At 50.9% G+C, this 24,140-nt stretch overlaps 1 protein-coding gene across 1 annotated transcript in view; it reads right to left on the bottom strand.

Annotated features, from left to right (window-relative positions):
* The window catches only part of HERC2 (HECT and RLD domain containing E3 ubiquitin protein ligase 2), a 140,943-nt gene that overhangs the window by 32,881 nt on the left and 83,922 nt on the right, over positions 1-24,140 (bottom strand). Inside the window, exons 46-65 of the mRNA XM_087829217.1 lie at positions 23,228-23,495; positions 22,964-23,100; positions 22,310-22,408; positions 20,605-20,773; positions 20,389-20,514; positions 18,620-18,728; positions 18,390-18,529; positions 14,039-14,229; positions 13,034-13,139; positions 12,861-12,952; positions 11,654-11,829; positions 10,721-10,832; positions 9,074-9,155; positions 8,829-8,972; positions 7,727-7,817; positions 7,304-7,481; positions 7,046-7,127; positions 6,735-6,906; positions 5,889-6,033; positions 5,076-5,301 (exon numbers count right to left, since the gene is read on the bottom strand). Coding sequence (XP_087685343.1) covers positions 5,076-5,301; positions 5,889-6,033; positions 6,735-6,906; positions 7,046-7,127; positions 7,304-7,481; positions 7,727-7,817; positions 8,829-8,972; positions 9,074-9,155; positions 10,721-10,832; positions 11,654-11,829; positions 12,861-12,952; positions 13,034-13,139; positions 14,039-14,229; positions 18,390-18,529; positions 18,620-18,728; positions 20,389-20,514; positions 20,605-20,773; positions 22,310-22,408; positions 22,964-23,100; positions 23,228-23,495 — 2,845 coding nt within the window. The remainder of the gene's footprint in view (positions 1-5,075; positions 5,302-5,888; positions 6,034-6,734; positions 6,907-7,045; positions 7,128-7,303; positions 7,482-7,726; positions 7,818-8,828; positions 8,973-9,073; positions 9,156-10,720; positions 10,833-11,653; positions 11,830-12,860; positions 12,953-13,033; positions 13,140-14,038; positions 14,230-18,389; positions 18,530-18,619; positions 18,729-20,388; positions 20,515-20,604; positions 20,774-22,309; positions 22,409-22,963; positions 23,101-23,227; positions 23,496-24,140) is intronic.

Here is a 24,140-nt window from a genome sequence, read left to right as displayed (position 1 = left end):
CGGGGGCACTGCCCAAAGCCAACAAAAGCATAACATGAAAGGACTGAGGCCCAGCACACGGGCTGGAAGAACGGAGAGGGCCCAGCATAGCATCCACTCCCATCGGCCAGATGGGAAGACCTCCAAAATCACAGGGTGCCTAGCAGAGTACTCAGAGGGTCTCCCTCAGTGGTGAGGAATAATCAGCCCCAGGCTAGTATCAGGCCAGAACCCGCCTAAATCCAAAACAGAGACCCAAGTGGGTGTGTTTCAGAGTAACTTAACTGTATCTAAGCTCGAGAACATTTATGGACTTAGGAACATCTCCAGGACATACAGAGTGAGTCACAGTGTGGCATCCAACCAAGTTACCAGGTAACGTTACCAGGTGAGCAGACACACAGGAAGATACCACCCCGCTTAGACATGAGAAGAAAAAATCAGTGTAAACAACCCAGAACTGACACAGACAAGGAAATTGAAACACATCTGTATTCAGTATGTCCAAAAAGAGAACTAGAGACATAAAAGATATAAAAATACCCACAACAAATTTCTAAAGAGAAGATGACGATATCTGAGATTATAGTCTGGTGACATTAACAGCACATTAGAAAATTAAGAAAAGACTAGTGAACTTAAAGACACAGCAATAGAAACCAATCCAAAATAAAACACAGAAGAGGAAAAAAATGCAAAAAATGAGCAGAGCATCAGTTACCCATGGGACAACTGCAAAAGGAAGTAGAGTTCCCAAAAGAGAGGGGAGGGGAGGGAAGGTACAGAAAAAATTGTTTTGAAAAAACAGAGTGAAAAAATCTCGACATCTGATAAAAATTATAAACCGAAACACCAAAGAAGCACTATGAATCGCAAGCATGAAAAACATGAAGATTACACCAAGGCACACTGTAATCAAATTGCTCTAACCCTGGGGGAATAAAGAAAAAAATCTTAAAAGCAATCTGAGACAAAAGACACATTATGTTCAAAAGAACAGAGATATAAATGACAACACATTCTCAACGAAAACAATGCAAGCTAGAAAACAGTGGGACCATGTCCTTAATGTATTGAAGAAAAAGTTGTCAACCTAGAATTCTATACCCAAAATATTTTGCAAAACATGAAGCAAAATAATGACTACTTCAGCTATTAAAGGTGCATAATATACACCCTAGTGCAATTACTAAAATAACACAGAGTTCACCGAAAACAAAGGAGAAAAAATAAAATCATAAAAAATAATTAATTCAAAGGCAGGCAAAAAAAGAGACGACAACAATGAACAGCTAGAACTAACAGAAAATAAATAGCACAATGACAGATTTAAAACCAATACATCAGTAACCCTGTTAAATATAAATGGATTAAACACCCCAATGAGAGATTGTCATAGCAAATTTTAAAAAGCAAAATTCAACTACATTTTGCCTGAAAGGAAGCTTTTTTTAATATAAAGACAACAAATTAAAAGTAGAGGGGTGGAAAAGACATACCCTAGTATATCACATGGCTTACTTATGGTAAAGCACTGACCAAAAGAAAGCTAGAAAGGGGCTCATTATATCAGACAAATTACATTGAAGAAAGCAAAGAGCTTTGAAGCAAAAGGAGAAAGCAAGTAATTATCGCGACAGCAGAGACAGTTAATAAAAGACAAAAAGTAAATGTCTACATCCTACATCAGTGACCTAAGCTTATAATGTAAGAAACAGGAAGATCCTACAGCAATGACCTAAGCTTATAATGTAAGAAACCAGAAAAAATTAAACCAGATGAAGAATTTAAAAAGATTAGCACAGAGATCAGTGAAATAGAAAAAAATTTAAAACCCATAACTTGTGATTTGAAAAAATTAATAAAACTGATATGTCTCTAGGCAAACAGGAAAGAGAAGATACAATCACCAAGATAAGGAATGAGAAAGATGAATCACCACAGACCCTCTAAACACTAACGGAAAATAAGCAAATACTGAGACCAACTTTATGCCAATAACTTCAACAATTCAGGTAAAACAGACAACTTCCATTAAACATATAAATCTTACTAGAAAGGAACTAGATAACCCTGTATTTACTAAAGAGATTAAATTTGTGGTTAAAAAACAAACAAGCTCCACAATGAAAATTCTAGGCCCAGATGGCTTCATTGGTGAATTTTATTGAAATAATACCAATTCTACAAAAATTTAAAAGAAAAACTGGAAAGAAGGGGACACTTATCATTTCATTCCATGAGGCCAGCATTACCCCGATACTAAAACCAGACATGTTACTAGAGAAGCACAGACCAGTATCTCACATGAACACAGAAGGTAAGCATTCTTAGCTTTTTTTTAGCAAAATGAATCCGAAAAGGTACAAAAGGAGTAACGCATAGGTCAAAAGCCAAGTCTGAAAGAAACTTCAAAAGAACAAAAAAAATGAATGAGAAAGTAAATACAATGTATCAAAATTTGTGAAATGCAGCTAAAGCAATGCTGAGAGGAAAATTTATAGTACTAAAAGTTCACATTAGAAAAAAGGCCTCAAATCAACTATCTAAGCTCTCACCTCAAGGAACAAGAAAAAAGCAAAATAACCCTAATGCAAGCATGAAGAAAGAACTAATGAAGACGAGAAAAGAAACCAATAAAACTAAAAAACAGATAAGCAACAGAGAAAAATCAAAGAAAAAAAGGAACAAAACCAATTGGGGTCTATTGAAGGAATAAAAGACTGACTCAAAAACCTGTAGGTGAATATTCACAGCAGGTTTTATTTGTAAGAGCCAACAACTTGCAATGATCCATATCCTTCAGGGTACAGTTAAACCACGGGACAGTAGTCATCAATAGAAATGAATCGCTGACAGGCACCGACCTGGCTGAATCTTCGGAGGATTATGCTGAATGGCATATGCATAATGTGCCGGAAGTGAAGATTATGGAACCACTGAGCATACAAACTGCAAAGAACAAGGCTGCAGGTCAGGCCTCAGCTTCACCCACCTCAGGAAAGAAAACAGCACAGGAAGGCTAAGTAACTGGCCCCAGTTCACACAGCTAACAGTTGAAGCCAGACCAGATTCCGGTTATTTTTTAATGGGATGAAGATTAAATGCTCTCCATTAAAGATAGGAAAAATGGTATTTATATTAGAATGAAGAACGCTGAACTTCCCCTAAAAAATCAACTGTGTTTCCATACAAGGAAGGATCTGACTGTATCTAGATAATAGCAAGAAACAGAAGAAATGTCTAAAATACCATTCATGACAGCATGAGCAACATGCAATCCTTAGGGGTAAGTATAACAACATATACCAAGACCTGAAACTACAAAACACTGCTGAGAAAAATCGAAGAACTAAACAGATGGAGATAAATACCACATTTTGGGCTGGAAGATTCAATATTGTGAAGACAGCCCAAATCGATGTATAGTCAATAGAGTCAAAATCCCCAACAGGCTATTTTATAAAAGTTGAGAAGCTGATTCCAACAGTTCTATGGAGATGCCAAGGGCCTAGAACACCCAGAGCATACCTGAGCTAGAACAAAGCTGAAGAACCACCACAGCCTGCATTCTGGTCTTTCATGAAGTGACAGTAGTCAGGACAATGTGGTCCTGGCACCAAAATACAAAAATACATCAGCAGCACAGAACTGCAGGCCCAGAAATAGGTCCACACTTCCATGGATAACTGACCTGACAAAGGTGCAAAGCAATTCAACAGAAAAAGGACAGCTTTTCAACAAGAGCAACTGAAATAACTGGACACTTAATACAAAAAAAAATAGATTCAATCCACACCCACACACCACATATAAAATTTAACTCAAGATCAAGCACAGACCTTAATTATGTAAAACTATAGAACTAATATTTTAAAAAACACACACACAGAAAAAGAGTCTCTATGATCTGGGCTTTTTAGGTACAATACCCAAAGTATGATCCATAATGAAAAAAATGAATAATTTTTTTTAAAGTTCAAAACTCAAAACTTTCTGCTCTTTATAAAATTTACCTGTGTGGAGAATGAAAATACAAGTCATCTTGGGGGAAAATAAGTGCAAATCATCCCCCTGACAAAAGGCGTGGATGCAGAATAATAAAGAATGCTCAAAACTCAGTGACAAGAAAAAAACAGCCTAAATGTAGGCCAAAGATATAAAGACGCTTCGACAAAAGACATGTGGATGGTGGGTAAGCAAGATGCACAACGTCCTCAGTCACTGGGAAAGTGCAAAGTAAAACCAGAGACGCCGCAATGAGACGCATCTACAAGAATGGCTGAAGCTCAAGACTGACCATATCGAGTGTAGGCAAAAACTCGGAGACGCTGGAGCCTTGTAACCCCCCCCCCCCCGGGTATTTACCCTCCAGAAATGCAAGCGTGTCCGTGTGGAGACTTGTACACAAATGTCACAAAAACTCTATTTGTGTAGGCAAAAACTGAAAGCAGCCCAACAATCCATCAACAAGCCAGTGGGTGAAAACACTGCAGTACATCCACAAATGCTACTCAACAACAAAAAAAGAGTGAACTGGTGATACACACAACATGGGTGTTCTCAAAATTGTTAGGCTAAGTGAAAGTGTGGGATAAAGTACATACTGCATGATTATATCTTATAAATACACACATATAAAAGTCTGATAAAACCCAGCCCACAGTGACGAGGCAAGCGTGTGGCTGCGGGAGGCAGGCAGGCGCTGAATGGGGACGGTGCACAGGTTCACCACCCTGGGCAGCGACGCTCTCCCGGGGGCGCAGGTCAAAGCCGGTGGGGGCTGCACGAACCACACACGGCTCCCCGTATGCCAGCTTCACCTGAAGGGAGCTGATGAAGGCACCGAGCCTCGCAGGGCTGTGCATCCCACGCAGTTGTTAAGACTTCCCCATGTGCGTGCACCCAGTATGGGAATCAGCATCACACTTCTGAGCTCCCTTCCAGCCTGCAGAGCTCGCCGCAGAGCACCCAGGGGTCCCGCGGCTGTGGTGCAGGACGCTGAACACCACGACCGTGGACCCGGGCGCTGTACACTTTGTCTGTGACACTGCTGTACCGTAGAGGAGGGCCCACGTAAAACAGGAATCTGTTACCTAGGTAGGAAGCACCCAAAGGGTCTCTCGCAGTCTGGAACAGGACAGGCTCGTGGACAGACGGTGTCGCCACATCAACCGTCGTCCACGCCACACTGTGCGAAGACCCGCAGGCCACGCGCGTGATCTTCTGGCCCTCCAAGCCTTGCACAAGCGTGGGCTTCCTATTCACTGTGGTCGTGCCGTTGCCCTGCTGGCCGTGGTCATTGTCACCCCAGGCGTATACCTGTCAAGGGAGAAAAACAGTTTCTCAACATTTCAGAACATTTTCTTTAAATGTACTACATGCAGTTTCGGGTGTCCACTGGGGTCTTAGAACATATCCCACGTGGATAAGGGGGGCTGATGCTTTTCACTCCCTGGTTTTACAGAATTAGAAGGTATAACTTGTTTTTTATTCATTTTGATTAAAAAACAGTGCTAATTTGTTGTGATGCGTGAACTTTAAGAATATACCATCCATGATCCTGCCGTGGCAGGAGAGCCTCTGAAAGCAGAGGGACCACTAACACACGACAAGGTAACTAATCCCAAGGCGAACAACCTATCCATCCCTGAAGTAAGATAAGCGAGCGCCTGGCATCTGGGGCACCTTCCATGACAATCTCCTCGCACTTCCACAGGGACTCTGCAGTCAGAAAGCCACTCCTTACGACCCTCGCCCGCCAGGGACGATTTCCCGGGAGCCCCACCCGACAATACACACAGGAGCCACGTGGACACAGCCCGCCTCCACCTCCCGGATCTTCAAGAACCAAACGCATCTATCTCAGCGGAGTCGCCCTTCTGACAGGGCTCGTTGGCCCAGCTCACCTGCCCCGCATCCGTGACGGCCAGGCAGTGCAGGGCGCCGACGGCCACGTGCACGATCCGCTTTCCCCGGAGCCCCTCCACCACCTGCGGCTTCCGCACGTGCACGTCGGAGCCATGGCCCAGCCGGAAGTAGTCACCTTTGCCCCTGCGGAGTCAACAGTGAGCATTAGTGCACGGCTGGTCAGTCCACGGGAGGACTCCTGCTCAGGGCTCCGGAGCAGCGCGGCGGGGATGCCACACGGTGCCCGAAGGCGGCGAGGTGCATCAGCCTACCACTGCTCCTGCTGCTGAGACCGTGATGGGTGCTCCCAACACTGAAATTACCCACGTAGGTTTCCATGTAGAGACTGAAAACATGACTGGTGACCCCAAATGTCGCTTAAAGTCCTCTCTGGTGTCTCTCTTTCTCCAGTTACTCTGGGTCACGACACTTGCACTAAGGCCCAAGGTCACCGGGGGCCCACTCCCTTTGCATTTATTAAAACCCCAAGAAACACAAGAAACACAGGGGACCTTATCCAGGCTCCAACAAACCGGCACTGCTTCCACCCGTCTCACCAGCAGGCCTTGGCGCTGAGGTGGCAGAAGTAACCCCGCCTGCTGCACTGTGATGGGACGACACGCTGGGCTAACACGTCCTCGGTGCTCTGTCCCAAACAACCCAGTTACCATGAAAAACTGCCTCCTATAGTGCTGTCCCCAGGCCCCACTCGGAATAAATGAAGTATGAGACGCTCGGCTGAGCAAGAACACAAAGGCTTCAGCGTCTCTGGGCGGGTGAGAGGGAGGTTACACACCGCACGCACCACAGGCACGCACACTGCTGGGGGCAGGGAATGCACGCACCACGTCCACACCACTCCCGACTTGGTGAGGGCCAGCGAGAACTGGGCGCCACACTCGATCTGGCAGACGCCCTGCCCATTCAGCCTCTCAATGTTCTGGGGCACGTTGCAGCCTTCACTTCCTCCCCGGCCCAGTTTTCCGAAGTCGCCGTCACCCCAGGAAAACACCAAACCTGGTAAGGAGAAGACATCTCAGCCTGGTGTTACAGAGTCCCGCCCAGCGGGCCAGGGTCGGGACTGGGGCTCATCTTCACTGGTCGGGCCAGGGTCTGCCAACGTCCCCATGCAGGGACAGAGTCGGGATGGGCTCACCTTCATCCGTCAGAGCCAGGGTCTGGGCATCTCTGCTCCCACAGGCGACCTGGACCACTCTGTGCCCCAGAAGGACTTTCACCTACCCAACCACAAATCAGGACAGAGTCAGGCGCGGGCGCTGAGAGAGCAGGGGCCGCTTACCCAGACTAAAATCCAACCACGCGCGCATCTTTATGGCTGACTAGACGCGAAGCCCAGCTCCCCGGAATCGCAGACGGCCAGCTCCCCGTGAGCAGCGAGACGCAGCATAATCACCATTTTGGGCTTCAGCTGTGTCGTGTTGTCCCCGTGGCCCAGCCGGCCGTACTCGCCGAGGCCCCAGGTGTAGAGCTCGCCGCTGGACGTGAGGGCCGCGCTGTGCGAGCTCCCGCAGGCTATGTCCCGGATGCGCTTGGTCTTCAGGGCCTCGATCAGCCGGGGCTTGTCACAGTTCCTGGAACGAGATTAAACAGCGTGTTTTTAACAAAGGAAAAAAGAACATGGACACAGATCTGCATTCACAGGTCAACCTACGTCCAGGACAAGGCAGGCGAAGTCGCACTCATAGCCATTCTCTAAAAACACGTTTTAAAGTTCCGTGTTCATCAAGAGCCTGCCCTGCTCACTTTTCTGCAAAAGGGTGACCCAAAGGCAGCATTACCAGTAACGGGCTCTGAGCAGACCCTGGGACACACTCACATCCTGCTGAAGTGTCCGAGCTTGCCGTCGTCCCCTTCGCCCCAGGAGAACACCTTCCCGTCCACAGTCAGGGCCGTGGCGTGCCGGCCGCCTACAGGGAGTCACAGGCAAGGCTGTCAACGGGGGCACCCAGGGCGCCCCCCTGCCCTGCCTGGTGCGGCCCCTGCTCAGTGAACAGGTGCTGAGCAAATGGGTAAACGGGACCAACACTGCAGGGGGCAAATACACAGAACACGAGCTACAATTAAACTACAAAGTTCAAATCCCAGAAAGGATTGTACTCGCAAAGTAACAGGAAAATAACGTGCTTACTAATGAGGCTCCTGCTGCTAAATCTGTGAAGGTTCAGGGTGAGAACTGCCCCCACTGGGGTCACTTAGCAAAACCCCGTTACGTGCAACTAGGGCACCTGGCTCTCCCAACACACCCGCTCAGGCTCTCCCCTCAGGACTGTCCCCCGGTCTCCACCAGCTCGGGAGCCCCGTCCCCGACACTCGTCGAGCCCCAGTGCTTACAGCAGGCCCGTGGAGACAGCAGCAACGTGCTCGGCTAGAACTACACTTCCCAGGCTCCCCTGCAGAGGGCACGGGGACGGAGGTGACAGGGTGAGGCTCTGGCGGAAAAGGGCTTCAGGTGGCCAGCGGCCCATGAGGGTGGACAGAGGGGCCCACCCCACCCTGCCCCAGGCTTCACAGGGAGAAGTGAACGTGTGCGTAGCTCCAGCTCCGCTGGTTGGAGCCTGTCACGCAGAGAGACTCGCCCTTTCTCAGGGGCACAGACTGAGGCTCGTGCCCCATTCAGTCCCTGCTCAGAGGCCCAGCGCACTGCTTTGGAAGGTTCGCTAAACTGAAGGAGTGTGGTTTTTTTAAAGGATCCTTCTTATCGCTGGGGCTCAGACACTCTGGGATCTAAATGAAGTGACAGGCCCTTTCCCAGGAAAAGAACACGTCTTCAGGCTCGGCCTGGGATTTCAAAGACGCTGTGAAGTGGAGCCCAGGGCTGCCAGTCTGGAGGCCCCTCCTTGGAGGGGAACAGACACCTCAGAAAAAGTCACTACAGGGCACAGGGCTCCTCCACACACAAGGGCCACCCCGCCAGATACCTGAGTGCACGGCCACCTTCTTGACCACGTAGCTGCTGAGCGCTGTGATCTGCCGTGGGACAGGCACGGTCCCGCTGGCCATGCCCAGCCCCAGCCGGCCGTTGGTCGCCTCTCCGCAGGCGTACACCTTCCCCTCCACTGTCACTGCGGGAACAGAGCGAGGGTGGGGCTCACATCTCAGACACGACAACAGGTGTTCAGTGCTGAGCACAATCTACAGGTTTCTAACGTCAGAGTGATCGTACCTGCAAACAAACTCTTAGAGCCACCGGCCACCTGCACGACATTCAGAGCAGACAGGGTCTCAGAGAACGAAGGGACCTTTATCTGGAATCAGAAGTTTCATCAGAGCAAAAGGAGAGAAAAGACCGTGTTACTGACCCTGTTACAACTGCAAGTAACCTGTCAGGTGACTCGAGGAACCTGTGAGCCTGCAGGACGGCACTGGCCAGAGGCCTTCCTCGTAGGATGCACACTGACATGCTTTAAGGGCGAGGGGATGCGCGGGCATTCACTGTGAAATAAACAGCGTGGGGGGGGGGTAAAAACATGACCATCTGCTGGTCCAAGGACACAGGGCTCGGTGTCCATTCCTTCTACCGGACGAGTCTAAACATCTGCACAACTGAAGGTGAAGCCGGAAACACACATGATGGACAGATATAGACAAACCCGAGCTACAGCCTATTCCAGGTCCCGTCCTGCACGTTCTCACTGACTCCCACATCTCTGAGAAACCACATGCTCACACCTCCCACTCACGTGCAAGCAAGTTCATCTAAAATTCTTAAAGCCCCGAAGAAGCCCTTTCCAACCCCGAGTCAGAATCTGTCCAGCGGTCTCTCCTAGGGTGGGAGAGAGGGTTTACATCACACCCACGGGCCCCACATCTGTCCCTCACGTGCAAACTCCAACAAGGCTGCCCCCACAACTGACCGGCTCTCAGGGCTCAACGCCCCTGCAGTGGAAACCAGGGCCGCTCACATGAAAATTGCGTGTGCTGGGGGGAGGGACCACGGTAAACATGGTCCAACCTTCCCACTCAGCTCCCCACAAAGCAGGCAGTGAGGGGCCTACGGAGACAGTTTCCAGGCACTGACACTGGAGGAGTCGGTGTTGAAGCCCCTCAGCTGAGACACTGAGTAGCCCTGGCCGGTGGGCTCAGTGGTTGGAGCATTGGCCTGAGCACCAAAGGGTCTCAGGTTCGGTTCCAGTCACGGGCATGTACCTGGGTTACAGGCTCCATCCCTGGCCCCAGTCGGGGTGCATGTGGGAGGCACCCCATCGGCGTGTCTCTCACCTCCATGTTTCTCTCTCCCTCCTCCCTCCCTCTCTCTCTAAAAATCAAAGGAAGAAATTTCCTCGGGTGAGCACCAACCAAACCAAACCAAACAAAGGAAAGAAAGAAATAAAGAAAAAAAGCAACGACGAGAGAGGCATGAAGCACCACAGGGGCCCTGGCTGGCTCCAGTCCAAGTGCACCCCTTCTGTGCCTGCCCTTTAAGCCGCGCCCTGTGCACCTGCGCGCCTCTGCGGCACTTTAACACGTTACGCTGATCGTGGTAGGCAAGGTAAACGTAACTATACCACGTAACTGTCACCTATGCGTGTATCAAATCTTTTCAAACATGTATTTTCTAGTTTATAAAATAGCAATAATGCAACTATATCTAAAGACTACTATTTTCCAAAAACAGAGGCTTTTCAGAAACTAAATCTGATGATGCCTATGAGTCGTGTCAGAATTACTTTAGAAAAGTCCCTTAGAAGCCACCATGAAAAGAGCTTGGAAAGAGGCCTGGCTGTTGCTGGGCCCCCGGGACCAAGGCGCCAGCAGAGCTCCGCTCGGTCACATGGCGACAGCGACAGAACTGCGGGCAGGGGGTGGGTACCTTGGAGCCCTTCAGGCCGCCCAGCTGGTCCTTGTCGTTCAGGCCCCACACAAACACTTTGGTTCTGATCGTGGCCGCCGACTCCAGCCCCGCAGCCTTCTTTCTAATGAGGCTAACAAAGGGGAAAGAGAAACGGAGGCCATCTGGCATTAGAAAAATGCCCAACACTACGAGAAAAGCAACCCCGAGCACGCAGTTTCCTGATTACTATAGAAACACAGTTTCAACACAGTAAAACATCAAGTACATCCTGGCATGAATGTCCACAGGTTCAGAATTTTTGAGTCCCAGCTGCTGCCTTTCAATCCTAGAGTTTAACTTCACCTCCTATTTTTGGTAGAGACCTTTCTGTGATGCACGGAGTTGAACCTAACAGCTGTTTACAGACAGAGCCGCCCGGCCATCACCCCGACACTCGGCTCCTACAGAGGTAACTAGTCCGGGCAGGTAACAGAGGCAACCGATCCAGGTTTCTCTCTCACATTAATGTCTCTCTCTCTCTCTGCCTCCCTCTCCCCTTTGTTCCCTCTCTAAAATCAATTTTTAAAAAAATAGTCAACATGGTAAATTTTATGTATATTTTATCACAATGAAAGTTTTTCACTTACTATAAAATACACACTGTACCACACCATTTCCATATGAAAACAAAACCAGGGATGGATAAAAGAAACTCTAAGGACATACACCAAATGTGTATTAAATGTGATGTTTCAGGGAGAAAAACCAAACATTCTAGTTCCCTTTTTAAATGGTATTTTTCTAAACACAATGTGTTTCTACATTAGACTTTTCCCTAAAATCAAATCAAATGATAATCTTTGAAAACTGAAAGTGAGGACATTCCTGGGGTGCATCATGAGACACGCGGGGAACATTTCCTGCAGAGAAAATTCCGGGCTGAGCGCCAGTGCCACCCAGCCGGGCTCTCACCTCCCGCCGCCGCCTCTCTCCTCGTCTTCCTCCTCGGTCTCAGACGCTAGGAAGGGGACCGCGGCCAGGTCCTCCTCCTCCGCGCGGATCCGGCCCAGCAGGACGAGGCCGTGGATCTTGCAATCGATGCCCGAGCTCCTGCACTGTTTTATGGCAATTTCGATGTACCTGTGATACTGGACACAAGCACGGGGAGCTGCAGACGCCCGAGACCAGACACAGACACCCAAGCGGAGGGCAGGACATTTCCAAGGGGACTGTGCGGAAGGTGAGCTCCCTCCCCACATTCTGGAGGCATCGAGCCAGGGAGCACGTCTGAGCAGGGCCTGCCTTCTGAAGAAGTCAGTTCACCAGGGCTCGGGACTCGGTGACTTTCTCACAGAAATCGGCCTGGCTGGTGTGGGTCGGTGGTCAGAGCTCTGGCGCACGCACCACAGGCTCTTGGGTTCGAGTCCCAGGCAGGGGGACAGGCCTGGGGTGCAGGTGGGATCCCCGGCCCTGGTCATCAGGGGCTCACGGGGGAGGCAACCAGTCGATGTGTCTGTCACGGCGATGAGACTCCCTCTCCCTCCCCCCCTCTCCTTCCGCTCTCTCTGGAAAGCAATGAAAAAAACACCCTCAAGTGGGAATTAAAAAATAAATACGATGAGAGCCCCACTGAGTGGCGGCAGACCTCTTGGTCTCTGAGCTGTCTTGAACCAAGATGCAGTAAGAAGACGTTAAATGCCCAGAGCCTCCATAATTTTCAAACACAATGAAAACATGTGAGTGCCCACTAACGGGACAGAACAGCACAAAGAGCCCCACGACGCCCTCACCTAACTGAACGAGCACCAACGTCTGACCAGCTCTGTCAGCCCTGAGGCCCATCGGGGTGAAAACAAAGGCCACTGCGGCATGACAGGAGTGGGCACAGAGGCCATCGCGTGCACAGATCCCAAATGACACACTGTGCCGACACACAGAGCCACCTGCCCGTGGCCACAATCGCCAGGAGCATTTAGGCTGCTTCCCACCAAAGTGAGGGTGCTGGTTACCTGTTTCCCTTTCAAGCTAGTGTGATAAGCAGTGGTGTACATGCCACTTTTTAAAATAAGCAAAATTAATTAAAGTAAGAAATGGGCCCAATATCTGCACAGAAATGGTCTGAAAGGTCACCTTCCTGTCACCTGCAAGCCCTCGAGACGGAGCTGTCACAGCCACTCACCTCTGTGCAGTCGCTTAGGAGGGACACTGTGGTGTCGGTGGGGTTGATATTGATGGTCTTTAGTTCAATGAGGTTATTTAGGGAATTTCCACCTAGAAAAAAAAGATGAAGGATCAGAAAAGGAGATTTATCTCCTGATAGAAGGTGCTTTCTGAGCAGATGACCTCGGCTACCTGACACCACGACCAGGGAAGGCATGTAGCTGCTGTCCGCGGGGTCGACCGTCATCTTCAGCCTATGCACAAGGACATCGGGGAAAATCTCCAGACGGATCCAATGCTTAAAATAAAAGCATTCCCAGTTAGTAAGCCTGTTACGTTTTAGCTACTAAAACCGTACTGCTGAAGCCTGACCCTACGTGAGATTCGTAAACGACACCATGCGGCATGAGAGGCAGACTCCGCCGCTGAGCTGCAGACGCAAGAGTACCCTCCTCCGCTCTTGCTTATTAGGGGAAACACAGAGATCAGGCTCCGATCCGGGTGGTCCCTTTGCACCCATCACAGGAACACGGGAGTCCAGGTGGAGAGAAAGGCCCTGCTCAAAGTCTGACCTGCGAGTTGACATGGTGTCGTCCACTCTAAGTGCAAACCCGACAACATGGCAAAGGCCAGCACATGCGTTAGGATGTAGGAGAGAAACTTCTAACAAGAGCAGCACCTGAACTGGGTATTTCACAAGGGGGTGTAAAAAACAACACCCTATTGCACCCTCTATCAATGGGTCGGATGAAATCCGTTGCCTGTATTGTTTAAAATCTCTGACAATAAAAATTGGACGGTATACTTAAAACAATTATAGCCCTGGCCGGTGTTGCCCAGTGGTTAGAGCGTTGGCCCATGAACTAATGGGTCGCAGGGTCGATTCCTGGTCTAGCGCATGTACCTGGGTTGCAGGTTCGATCCCCAGCCCGGGTCAGGGAGCGTGGGAGGCAACCAATGGATGTCTCTCTCTCCCCCCTTCCACTCTCCATGAAAAGCAGTGGAAAACATCCTCGGGTCAGGATTAACAAACAAACAAACAAAAAACCTCTGAAAATAAAAACTGGATGATATACTTAACATAATAAGCTAAAACATAAAAGGAGTCCTGACAGGGGCCCTTTTCAAGGTCACCCTGATGCTCTGGAAGGCAAAGCGGCCCAGGGCAGCACCCGTGCAGGGCCCGCGTCACACTACCTTCCCCTGCGACCCGGACGACTGCCAGCAGGGCTCGCTGCCGTCGATGAGCCGAGAGGCCTGGTTCACGGAGGATGACACGTGCAGGCTCTTCACCATACGGGACCAGCTGTCCAGCAGCGTCCCCGGCTGGCTGCTGTGGCACCGTTTCAGCTGCTTTCCTGAGCGGCCACAAAATATGGCGGACTGTCCTACGGATGGTGATGGAACAGCGTTAGTGCTTGCGGGGCAGAACTGCACACCGAGAACGCGCTTTACGAAAACAGTTGTTTTCAAATTAAAAGGAGCTAACAAATCCTAAAATGGCTTCCAAAACACGCGGGGAGGTATCTTAGAGCAGCGTATGGACGAAGCTCATGCGACGCTGCACCTGACTCGGGTGACACCTAGAGATACACCCCCAGGTGATACACCCCAAGGTGGCAGCCACGTTGAGCAGTTCAGTGATATGCTTACAGAAAACACTCCATTAAAAATGCTTTTATGAAAGCAAAGCGAACACACTGGTAAAGAGTTTCTCCTCCCATTCACAGCAAATCTGACAATTCCTCCCACTGAGGACAGTAAGAGGCCGACAAAGCCGTGAAAGGTGAATAAATCTGGGATGTATGGGTTAATAGGACAGGACTAGGCCCTGAGGGTGTGAGGAAGGTGGAGATAAAGGAGGCACCCAGGTGAGCGACCCTGTGGATCCGAGGTGTTTTTCCCTGATGGTACCTGCCAGGTCCTAAGGAGAGCCCTGCCCACACGAGGATGCACTTCTGACAGATGGGTCCAGAGCCCACCGCCATAGAAAGGGGTAACCACAGGAAAACACCCTCTGGGGTTGGGATCCAACAGGGAGAGCCGAAGAGGAAGGGTGAACCATGTAGGACTGACTGACTGTTTTATAAATGACTGCTCAGCGTGGATGCATCTCCCTGAGTGAGCTGCACTGAGCTGAGCCCACACAGGTCTCTATCCAATTACAAGAAAGATCAACCCTCTTCCCAAAATCTGGAGACATACCTTAGGCCTCAAACTGACTCAAGAAATAATTTTTAAATATAATGTCAAGCCCGGCCGGGCATGGCTCAGTGGTTGAGCATCAAACCTGGGATCTAGGCGACCAGGGTTCAATTCCCAGTCAGGGCACAGGCCCAGGTTGCAGGCTCGATCCCCAGTCGGGGGTGTGCAGGAGGCAGCCGATCAATGACTCTCTCATCATTGATGTTTCTGTCTCTCTATCCCTCTCCTTTCCTCTCTCTGAAATCAATGAAGATATGTTTAAAAAAAAAAAGATAACTATAATGTCCAGTAGATAATGACATGTAAGGAGACCAAAGAACATTACTGAAAACTACCAGAAATAGAAGATAAAATCAGACCTATAGAGGCTCTAAGTATTAAGAATTACAGACACAGATTTTACAGTAACTCTACTTTCTATGCTCAAAGACACTGAAGATTCCAGCAGAGCCCGGCCGGGCGTGGCTCAGCAGTTGAGCGTCGGCCTAGGATCCAGGCGATCGGGGTTTGATTCCCGGTCAGGGCACATGCCCGGGTTGTGGGCTTGATCCCCAGTCGGGGGTGTGCAGGGGGCAGCCGATCAATGACTCTCTCATCATTGATGTTTCTGTCTCTCTATCCCTCTCCTTTCCTCTCTCTGAAATCAATAAAGATATATTAAAAAAAAAAGATTCCAGCAGAGAGTCAGAAACTATCAAAAAAAACCAAAAAAACAAGAAGACTAGAAGTATCCCAGTCACTAAATTTAGAAACTCAATGAACAGGTTTACCAGCAGGCTAGACAAAAAGAGAATTAGTCAAAAAAATTATCTAGGATGAAGAACCAAGAAGCAGAAGTTTGGAAAATGTACATGAGAAGGCGAAGGACCTGAGGGATAGAGGTGACATCTACTACAGGTGTTTTAGGTGAGATCAGTGTCCACCAACAGATCTACTCCGGGAATCGGTCTGCAATGCACACGCACCAAACCGCCACACTGGACCGACCTTCCACAATGCTGCATGGCAACTGCACGTCAGCGAAGTTGGAAAGAAAATAATGATAAATAAATGAAAAGCCCCACTGACCCTGAGTAAGATAAAATATAAAGCAGCACATCTCACACACGTGGGAAGTTCCTGTAAGATAAAACCAAAAGATCATCTCAAAGCAGAGTAGGAGGAAACACAAAGACTGATCAGCGTTAGTGGAGCGATGACCATACTCCCAGATACTGCAGCAGAGATGCCACAACCTGGATTATAGTGGAACAGCAGGTGCAAGTGCTCACAGGCAATCTCCTGCAAAAATATTTTCAAACATGAGAGAGAAATAAAAAAATGTTCAGAAAACACAAACACAGAATCCATAACCACAGAGAAAAAAGCACGGAGGGCTACTCCCCGGTGGGAGGACAATGACGATGGGTGGATAGAGGAACGTCAGAAAGGAGCAGAGGAAAATCACAATGTTATGGACGTGAAAGAACCTGAACAAATACTGACCAAATACAAGCCACACTGACATGTCCCACAGGGTTAAATGTGTATGTGTGAGACTGCAGCACACGGTCATTACATCAGAATGAGGGCAAATAAGTTAAAGGGACCTAAGGCCCTCACATTGCTTAGGCGGCGGGTGAAAAGGTAGCATCAGACTTCAGTAAGCCAAGGCAGGCGCCCGAGTCTCTCGAGGAACCGCTGACACCGACAGCGAGCACACCGCCTGCTCACGCAGGGCACCAGCGTACACTACAAGTGCCTGTACCTTACAAGCCAGGGGGGCGTTCATCATGGAAACGTCTCGGTCCAAAGGAAAATGGAGAGTAGGGAACAGGAGCACCAATAAAAACACCGAAGAGCTGATCAGTTTAATTAAAAATATCAGGAAATGCCTTAAATGTAAATGCCTAAATGATCCAAATAACAGACAAAAATCATCATGTAGAAATTTTAAAAAGCTATTTACAATTTATAAGAAATACCTAAACTACGAAAATCCAGAAAGACTGAGGGTGAAGGGCTGGAAGATTCCCTGAGCAAATGCGAACTCCAGCACAGAACCACAGGGAGCCTTTGAGGCCACGAGCAACATTCATAAAATCCCATCATATGCAGAGTCACAGGATCATACGAGAGCTTCAGGAAATGCCAAAGATCACTCGAGGTGCATCCTCTGAACACAGTGCAGAAACCAGTAAAAAGATGTACAAAGAATGATCCTATGTTTGAAAACTTAAAAGCCAATGAATACAAGGGAGTAATTCCAATGGAATTTTTAAATACTGTGAAATAAGTGATAAAATATTACCACATACCAGTATTTCAGGATATAGCCTACGCCCTGCTTAAAAATAAACGTGAATTTTTAAGTTCATCTATTAGAAAAGATGAAAGTGAAGAATTAAAGAGCTAAGCAATTCCCCTCAAGACAGGAAAAAAAAAAATCAACCTAAACCCAAATTCCATGGGAAATGAACGTTGCGGACGTGGGGAGACAGAAGCTCCGGCTCTGCTGCTGGGAGCGTGAGACGTGCCGGCGCCGTGGAAACATCCCGGCAGCTCCTTGGCGAGTTAGGAACTATGACCGGGACTTTCACTGCTCGTGTTGAAAAGGGACTCGGACAGGTCTGCACACCAATGTTCACACATTATTCCAACAGGAAAAAGGTAGAAACCACCCAAATGTCCATTAAAAGGTAAATGACAAAACATGGTATGCACACAACGGGGTGTTAAACGAGCGCGGAAACGGGGTTCTGACACGTGCTACAGCGAGACGAACCCTGGAGACAGCGCGCGACGTGAAATAAGCCGGAGCACAGCTGTGGGTCCCCTTAGGAGACACCCGAGTCCAAGTCAGAGAGGCGGGGACAGCAGAGGCTGCCAGGGGCTAGGGGAGGGGGAAGGCCCATTTCGGCTGAGTACAGACTTGGGAACGATGGAGTTTTGGAAATAGTGGTGATGGCTGTGCGACAGCCCGAGCTGTACACTTAAAAGCAACTCACACAGGTAGAGTCTATGTTGCGTATGTTCTGCCACCAAAAAAAAAATACAGTGAAAGACATACAGACAAGACTCGCTCTCCATGCGCCCGATTCCATGCCCACGGTGGAAACACGCTCTCAGGGACTTGGGATCTTTTTAATGTTCTTTATGGAAACACAGCAAACAAACGGTTACTCTACCTCCCCGGGCCCCTCACTGCTTGAAAGAAAAGCAAGTCACCAAGTGGGTAGGACGGGCTTCCCCGCTTCCCCCTGTGCCCGCCGTGTGCTTCCCCGTGTGCTCGCTGCACACACGAACTTTAAAGAGCTGAGTGACACAGTGACTGTCCCATTAGGCGCACAGCTGCTCTGCCTACCAGGCTCGTTGATTCTGCCAAACGTGTGCCGGGTATGGTGCTTTCTGGTCTTGAAGCACGTTTCACAGAAATCGAAGTCGTCGCAGTTTCTGCACTTGAACCTGGGCCCGTTGATGGGAAACATCTGGCAGCCATCGCACCTGTTTCAAACGGATGGGGTCACTCAACACACTTCCTCCCAAAGAAAACCACTCCTCCCAACAGGCCCAGCCACACAGGAGGACACTCACGTGACCCCGGGGTGCACACTGGGCACCAGCTCCATCTCGGACAGGAGCCCGGTCCAGTGAGACTGCTGAGGGAAGTCGACGATGACGTCCTTCCCGTTGGCACTGAAGGCTAGGACAGAGCAGAGACGCCTGAAACGCCTGTCACCACGAAACACGAAAGGCAAAACTGAAACTACACCTCGCCGCGAGATACCCTCTTGCAGCGGCTTGTGTTTCACTACGAGGACTTCGCTCTTGGAAGTCCTAAGGTACCAGGGATGAACCAGCCATGACGTCAGGGATTAGCTTCAAAGTGAGGAGGAGGGATGCCCTGGCCGGGGGCTCAGTGGTTAGAGCGCTGGCCTGCGCACCAAAGGGTGTCGGGCTCCATTCCCCCTCAGAAGCAGGTACCTAGGTTGCAGGTTCGACCCCTGGCCCCAGTCAGGTGCGTGCGGGAGGCAACCAATCACTGTCACTGTCTCTCTCTCTCCACCCCCCCTCCACTCTCTTTAAAAATCAATGGAAAAAAATACCCTCGGGTGAAGATTAACAAAATAACAAGGAGGGAGGGGACCGTGGGCGGGACAAGTCCGGCCAGAGTGAGGCCCTGAAGCTGGTCTTCATACACGGAGGCTGACATTTTCCACAGGGAGGTTTGTTCTCATCACACCGTGTCGCACTCTCCACGCAGCGCCTCCAGGAATAAAACCACGAGAGCGTCACGGCATCTCCGGCCCCTGGAGAGAGCACTCAGGACTCACAGCTCCCGCCTCTAAACCCAGGTCTTGTTTTCAAAATGGTTTGATTTGTAAAGCTCTTTACCAAGAAAAATGTTAGGCCAAAGTGAAATGTTCACTAAGCCACTGGTTTCTTTAACCTGGGAAGCACCCCACGGTGGCCACGTCTGAACTCAGCTGTTGCACGTGGGAGGGGACAGGGCTCAGACTAAATGGCACAGAGCAGGGGCTCCCGGGCACTGAGTTTATGGGTAAGGTTAAAGGGCACGCGTACTTCGTGACTTCACAGGCACTTGCTAAGGATGCACAGTACCTTATAAAGCCTGCCACTCGTTCGACATAAAACCTCAGTATTGCATTAAATATAAACGGAAAAGAACCTTGTTTCCAGCTCCTAACTCCCAGCATTTGCCTACTTCCATTCTTAAATTTATCCCACATTTTTATAAAACGTTACAAAAAAGAGAATGGTCCCAACCCAAGGGAGCTGGCCAGATGCTCACATACAGGCCACGGGGCAGAAAGCTGGGCAGAGCAAGTCTACAGAACAGCCCGCCAAGGCCACCCCACGACGGACGGATCGAAACAAAGACCAGCCACCCAGGCCTGTCCCATCGAGTTCAAATGGATCCAGGCCACAAGCAGATGCCACGCCCGGCTGACCAACAACGGCCGCCTCGCCGGCACACCTTCTTCCCAGTTCCCTCCTTTCCGCCTTTTAGAAAATACTAAGACTCCCACTCTTGGCATTACCTCGCTTCCTTAAGCCTTCCCCGAAATATCCAACACAAGCCTTATCAGCCCTTTGGGACGCCACTTACGGAGACACTGATTTCCAGGGTGCGCGTCCCCCGGAGAGCACTGGGTCGCTACGCCTGACCTTCGACTACAGCTGTGCTCCCGTCTAGAGGGCCCTGATAAGCTAAGGACGCAGCTTACTCGTCACAAGGCTTTCTTTGCATCTGTGCTCCTTGACCTTGAGTGGGAACACAGTGAGTTTATACTAACTGAGAAAGGTGAGCACTTGGGATTCTGTTGCCCGGAGAGCATTACCTTTCACAACACCCACGCTCTGGTGCGTCACGGAGCCCCACTTGTACTTCGGGGTGGTCACCGAGGCTTTGACGCGCACCTTGTCTCCGATCTTGATGTGAGAAGGGAAGCTCGGGGGCGGGTAGCCTGCAGGCACCAACGTGAAGGGCGCGTGATCAGCACGCGCTCCAGGGACTGAGATGCAGGGGAGCCGAAGGGCAGGAGGGGGCCGCTCACCTACGAGCTCCACGTGGATGTACCGCACCCAGTAGGTGCCCCCCTTGTGCTGCCAGTCGCACTGCACGTTGAGGTCGTGTAGCCCATCGCGGTCCAGCTTGATCACCTTGCCCATGTCCCCTTCACACACCTCCTCATACGTCCGACAGCATCTCACCATCATCCCCACCTAAATGAAAATCAAACTCAAAGTCCAGCCCAGTGTGAGACCAGACAGAGTGAACACTTATAAGCAGCATGACTGCCCCTAAGGAAGGGCTCCTCCGGCGCCCGGAGTGCGCGCTCCAAGCCCTCTGACGCAAGTGGGGCCTGGGCTCCTCGCTGGCGGGGGCGGGAGGTGCGCCTGATGCCCCTGGTCAGGGAGCAACCAGTGACGAACGTGCTCACTCAGAAGCCCAGGCTGACCAAGGGGAATGGCAGGTGAGACGCATGAAACCCAGCCCTGGCCGGGGCGGCTAAGCCGGCCGGGCGTCGTCCTACCAACCGAGAGATGGCCGGTTCGGTTCCTGGTCAGGGCACATGCCGGGCTGCAGGCTGGATTCCCAGCAGGGGGCGTGCAGGAGGCACCCAAATGATGTCTCTCTCTCCCTCTCCCTCTAAAAATTAAAAAAAAAGTATACATATTGGGGAGAAAATGAAATACATCAAATCCAGAAGGGCGAGTAAGTGGGTCACATCGACAACACGCAGAACACAGGTCGCTGGTCACCTCTGGAAGGACCGGAAATGGATTCTCCATTCAGGAAGCTGATTAAGCAAAAAACAAAACCACCACGACCACAGGCACGAACTCCGCCTTCCCTACCGACACTGCGTGAAGGAGCCAGAGCCGGTACGAAGGTCTCACATCAAAGCACAGAGACCTCCAGCTAGTAAGCTCGGAAGCGATGACAAAGCTAGAACGTCACTGTGTGTACCCATCTCGACGGCCCAGGCGATGGCACTCAGGGCAACAAGGCACCAACGTGAACCAGCAGAACTTCTGACAGACGAGCCGGCTACAGAGCTAACCTGCAGCCGGTCCGCGTGCTGCCTTCCAGCCGGAGACGCAGCCTGAGTCCAGACCCTGTGGCGTCACGCGGACGGCAGGATGTGCAGGGGAGGGAGAGGAGGGACAGCCACCGGTAAACGCCACGGAAAGGAAAGAGCCAGGGAGGCCGCTCTGGGCTATGACACGTTACCACCCAAATGTAAGCTGTGTGAGCTTGACGGCACCCGAGTTTTAAAAGTTACTGTAAAAAAGGTATTTCTGAGAACATCAGGAGTATCTGAGCGAGCACCGGCTGTGAGATGTACTGGGCACTTTGCTGGGTGAGGTTAGGTGGCAGCAATGTTGTGTTAAAGACAAAGTCCTGTGTCTGTTAGGGACACATCCTGACAGGTTCCCGGGTGAAGTGAGGCGACCAGGGACTTTCTCTGGAGGACACCAGAACAAAGCAGCAGGATCCAAGGTGCGGAGAGGCCTAGCGAAGAGCTCAACCTGACTTCACACGGTGGACACGCGGAGAACGCAAGACACGCGAGCAGAGAGATTTTCAAAAGGGTCCAAATGGCGACAATGGGACCAGTCACCTCTTCCTGGCCGTCCCTGCCCGGCCACAGGACCCCTTGCAGTGCTGTCCACCCTCCCCAGCCATGGACTTTTCGAGATGCCGAAGCAGGAGCACGAGAGCCTAGGCAAGGCTCAGCCCAGACCCTCACTCACCTGGATGTTCTCGCGCACGTACACGGCATAGTCGTCGTTACTCAGGAAGTCGGCGCGTTTCTTGTAGGTCTGGCTCTCGGTTACGACAGCCCCGGAAGACTAGGAGAGATCAGATACACTTCTTGAAAACGGCGAACCAGGTAAAGCTACTTAAAAAGTACAGACGTGTGTGAAACCTACAACGTGAAGGAATAAAGTAGTAGCATTGACCATGTGTTCCCTATAAAAGTTTTCTAAGCAAGGAAAGGTTTACTGCTTGAGAAGGCGTCACTGGAACAGACGGGTGAGCTGGCTCTGAATCCGCCTGAAGAGCTGACCTCCCTCACTTAAAAGAGATTAGCAGCAGCAGCAGGTCAGCAGAATGGACCAGAGGCTGGGACTGAACATTTCTGAGGCATTTCTCCAGATAGTCCCATGAAGCACTTTACTCAGACCAGAGGCCGCGGCCTCACCTACAACACAATCTTTTCCTAAAGTTTCTTCTGATGCTTCCAGACACCACCAGGCGCCGGACAGGGCTGCTTTAAGCCTGAAGTAACAGCTGAGGCACAGGACACCCTGCGGCACTCAGCGTCCCTGCGGAGAGGCCCCGGAGCACAGGGCGGGAAGGCGCGGGGCAGGGGGTGCGGGGGGGCAGCACAGGACAGCACTGACCACAGCGTAGGCCATGTCGTCCAAGTCCTCCACCAGCTCCTCGTCCGAACAGTCCTCAGACCCTGTGTCTGCGTCCGAGAGATCGGTGACCTGCGTGTCGGCATGGTCCAGCAGCCACCCCACCAGGGCCTCCACGCCTACGAGAAGCACACCCAGAGTAAGCCCCACTGCACCCGCCCGCCCGCAGGCCTCCGATGTCAGCATCGAAGCGCCAACCTGCGGGCAAGTGGGAGGGCAGTGAGACACTCACAAGGAAAACAATACCTGGCAGGCCCGCAGCGTTCCCAGAGGCGCCTGTGAGCGACTTCAGCGCCAACTCTATGTTCCTTCTTGGGAAGCCCATCTCCATGAGCTGGACCACGATGGGCAGCGCGGGAACAGGCGACTGCTTGCGCTTCTTGGCCCTGGCGGGGCGAAGATGCTGCATGGGCACCGGCGTGGTGGCCTCGCTGGAGCTGCCGTCTTCAAACACAGGGCTGGACGGGTGCGTGCACTCCACAGCCAGACACTGGCACACAGCCAGGGCGGCAGCCTGCGCAGAGGAGGGCGGGGCTGGGGGCCGGAAAAGCCAGGCGCCCTAAGCCCGTCCCAGAAAGCGGAGACGACGGCCTTCACCACGAAGTGCGGCGTGTGTTTATACGAACAGGTAAAGCACGAGAGAGACGATGCCCACAGTTTAGGGCAGAGAAAAACTACGACGCTTCAGTGACTCCCACCTGGGCACACACGGAGCCTAGTGTCCTAATCTCAGTGTCCTCTAAGGACAGCGTCACTGCAGCCCCGAGCTCTGGGGGAAGCAAGCTGAGCGCGTGAAAGCAGAGCGGGGGGCCCAGGGACGAAAGAGAGGTGCCCCTGTCCCCAAGACCAAGCAGCACCCACCGCCTCCGGCTCCCTCACTCTGGGCGATGGGCAGAGACAACAAGGGGCTCTCGTGGGCCAAGAAATCAACTCTCGACTACGCAAAGGGCAAAGAGCCGCTCTGAGGGTCAAGTAGGTATAGAAAACAAGGGAACTAAACACTGGGAAACGGGGTGGTGACCTGGTGAGCACGTGCATCACGCGGCTACACTCCCCCCGCACACGCAGCCGTCCCCACCCGCGGGCACCACCCCGAGGATGGACACAAGCGCATCTCAGGGGAAACCAGAGAGAAGGCGTGGTCACTGCAGCCGAGGGG

Source organism: Miniopterus natalensis, chromosome 22 (genome assembly GCF_054644295.1).
Source record: "Miniopterus natalensis isolate mMinNat1 chromosome 22, mMinNat1.hap1, whole genome shotgun sequence".
NCBI lineage: Eukaryota > Metazoa > Chordata > Mammalia > Chiroptera > Miniopteridae > Miniopterus > Miniopterus natalensis.
This window is presented reverse-complemented; position numbering and strand designations above follow the sequence as displayed.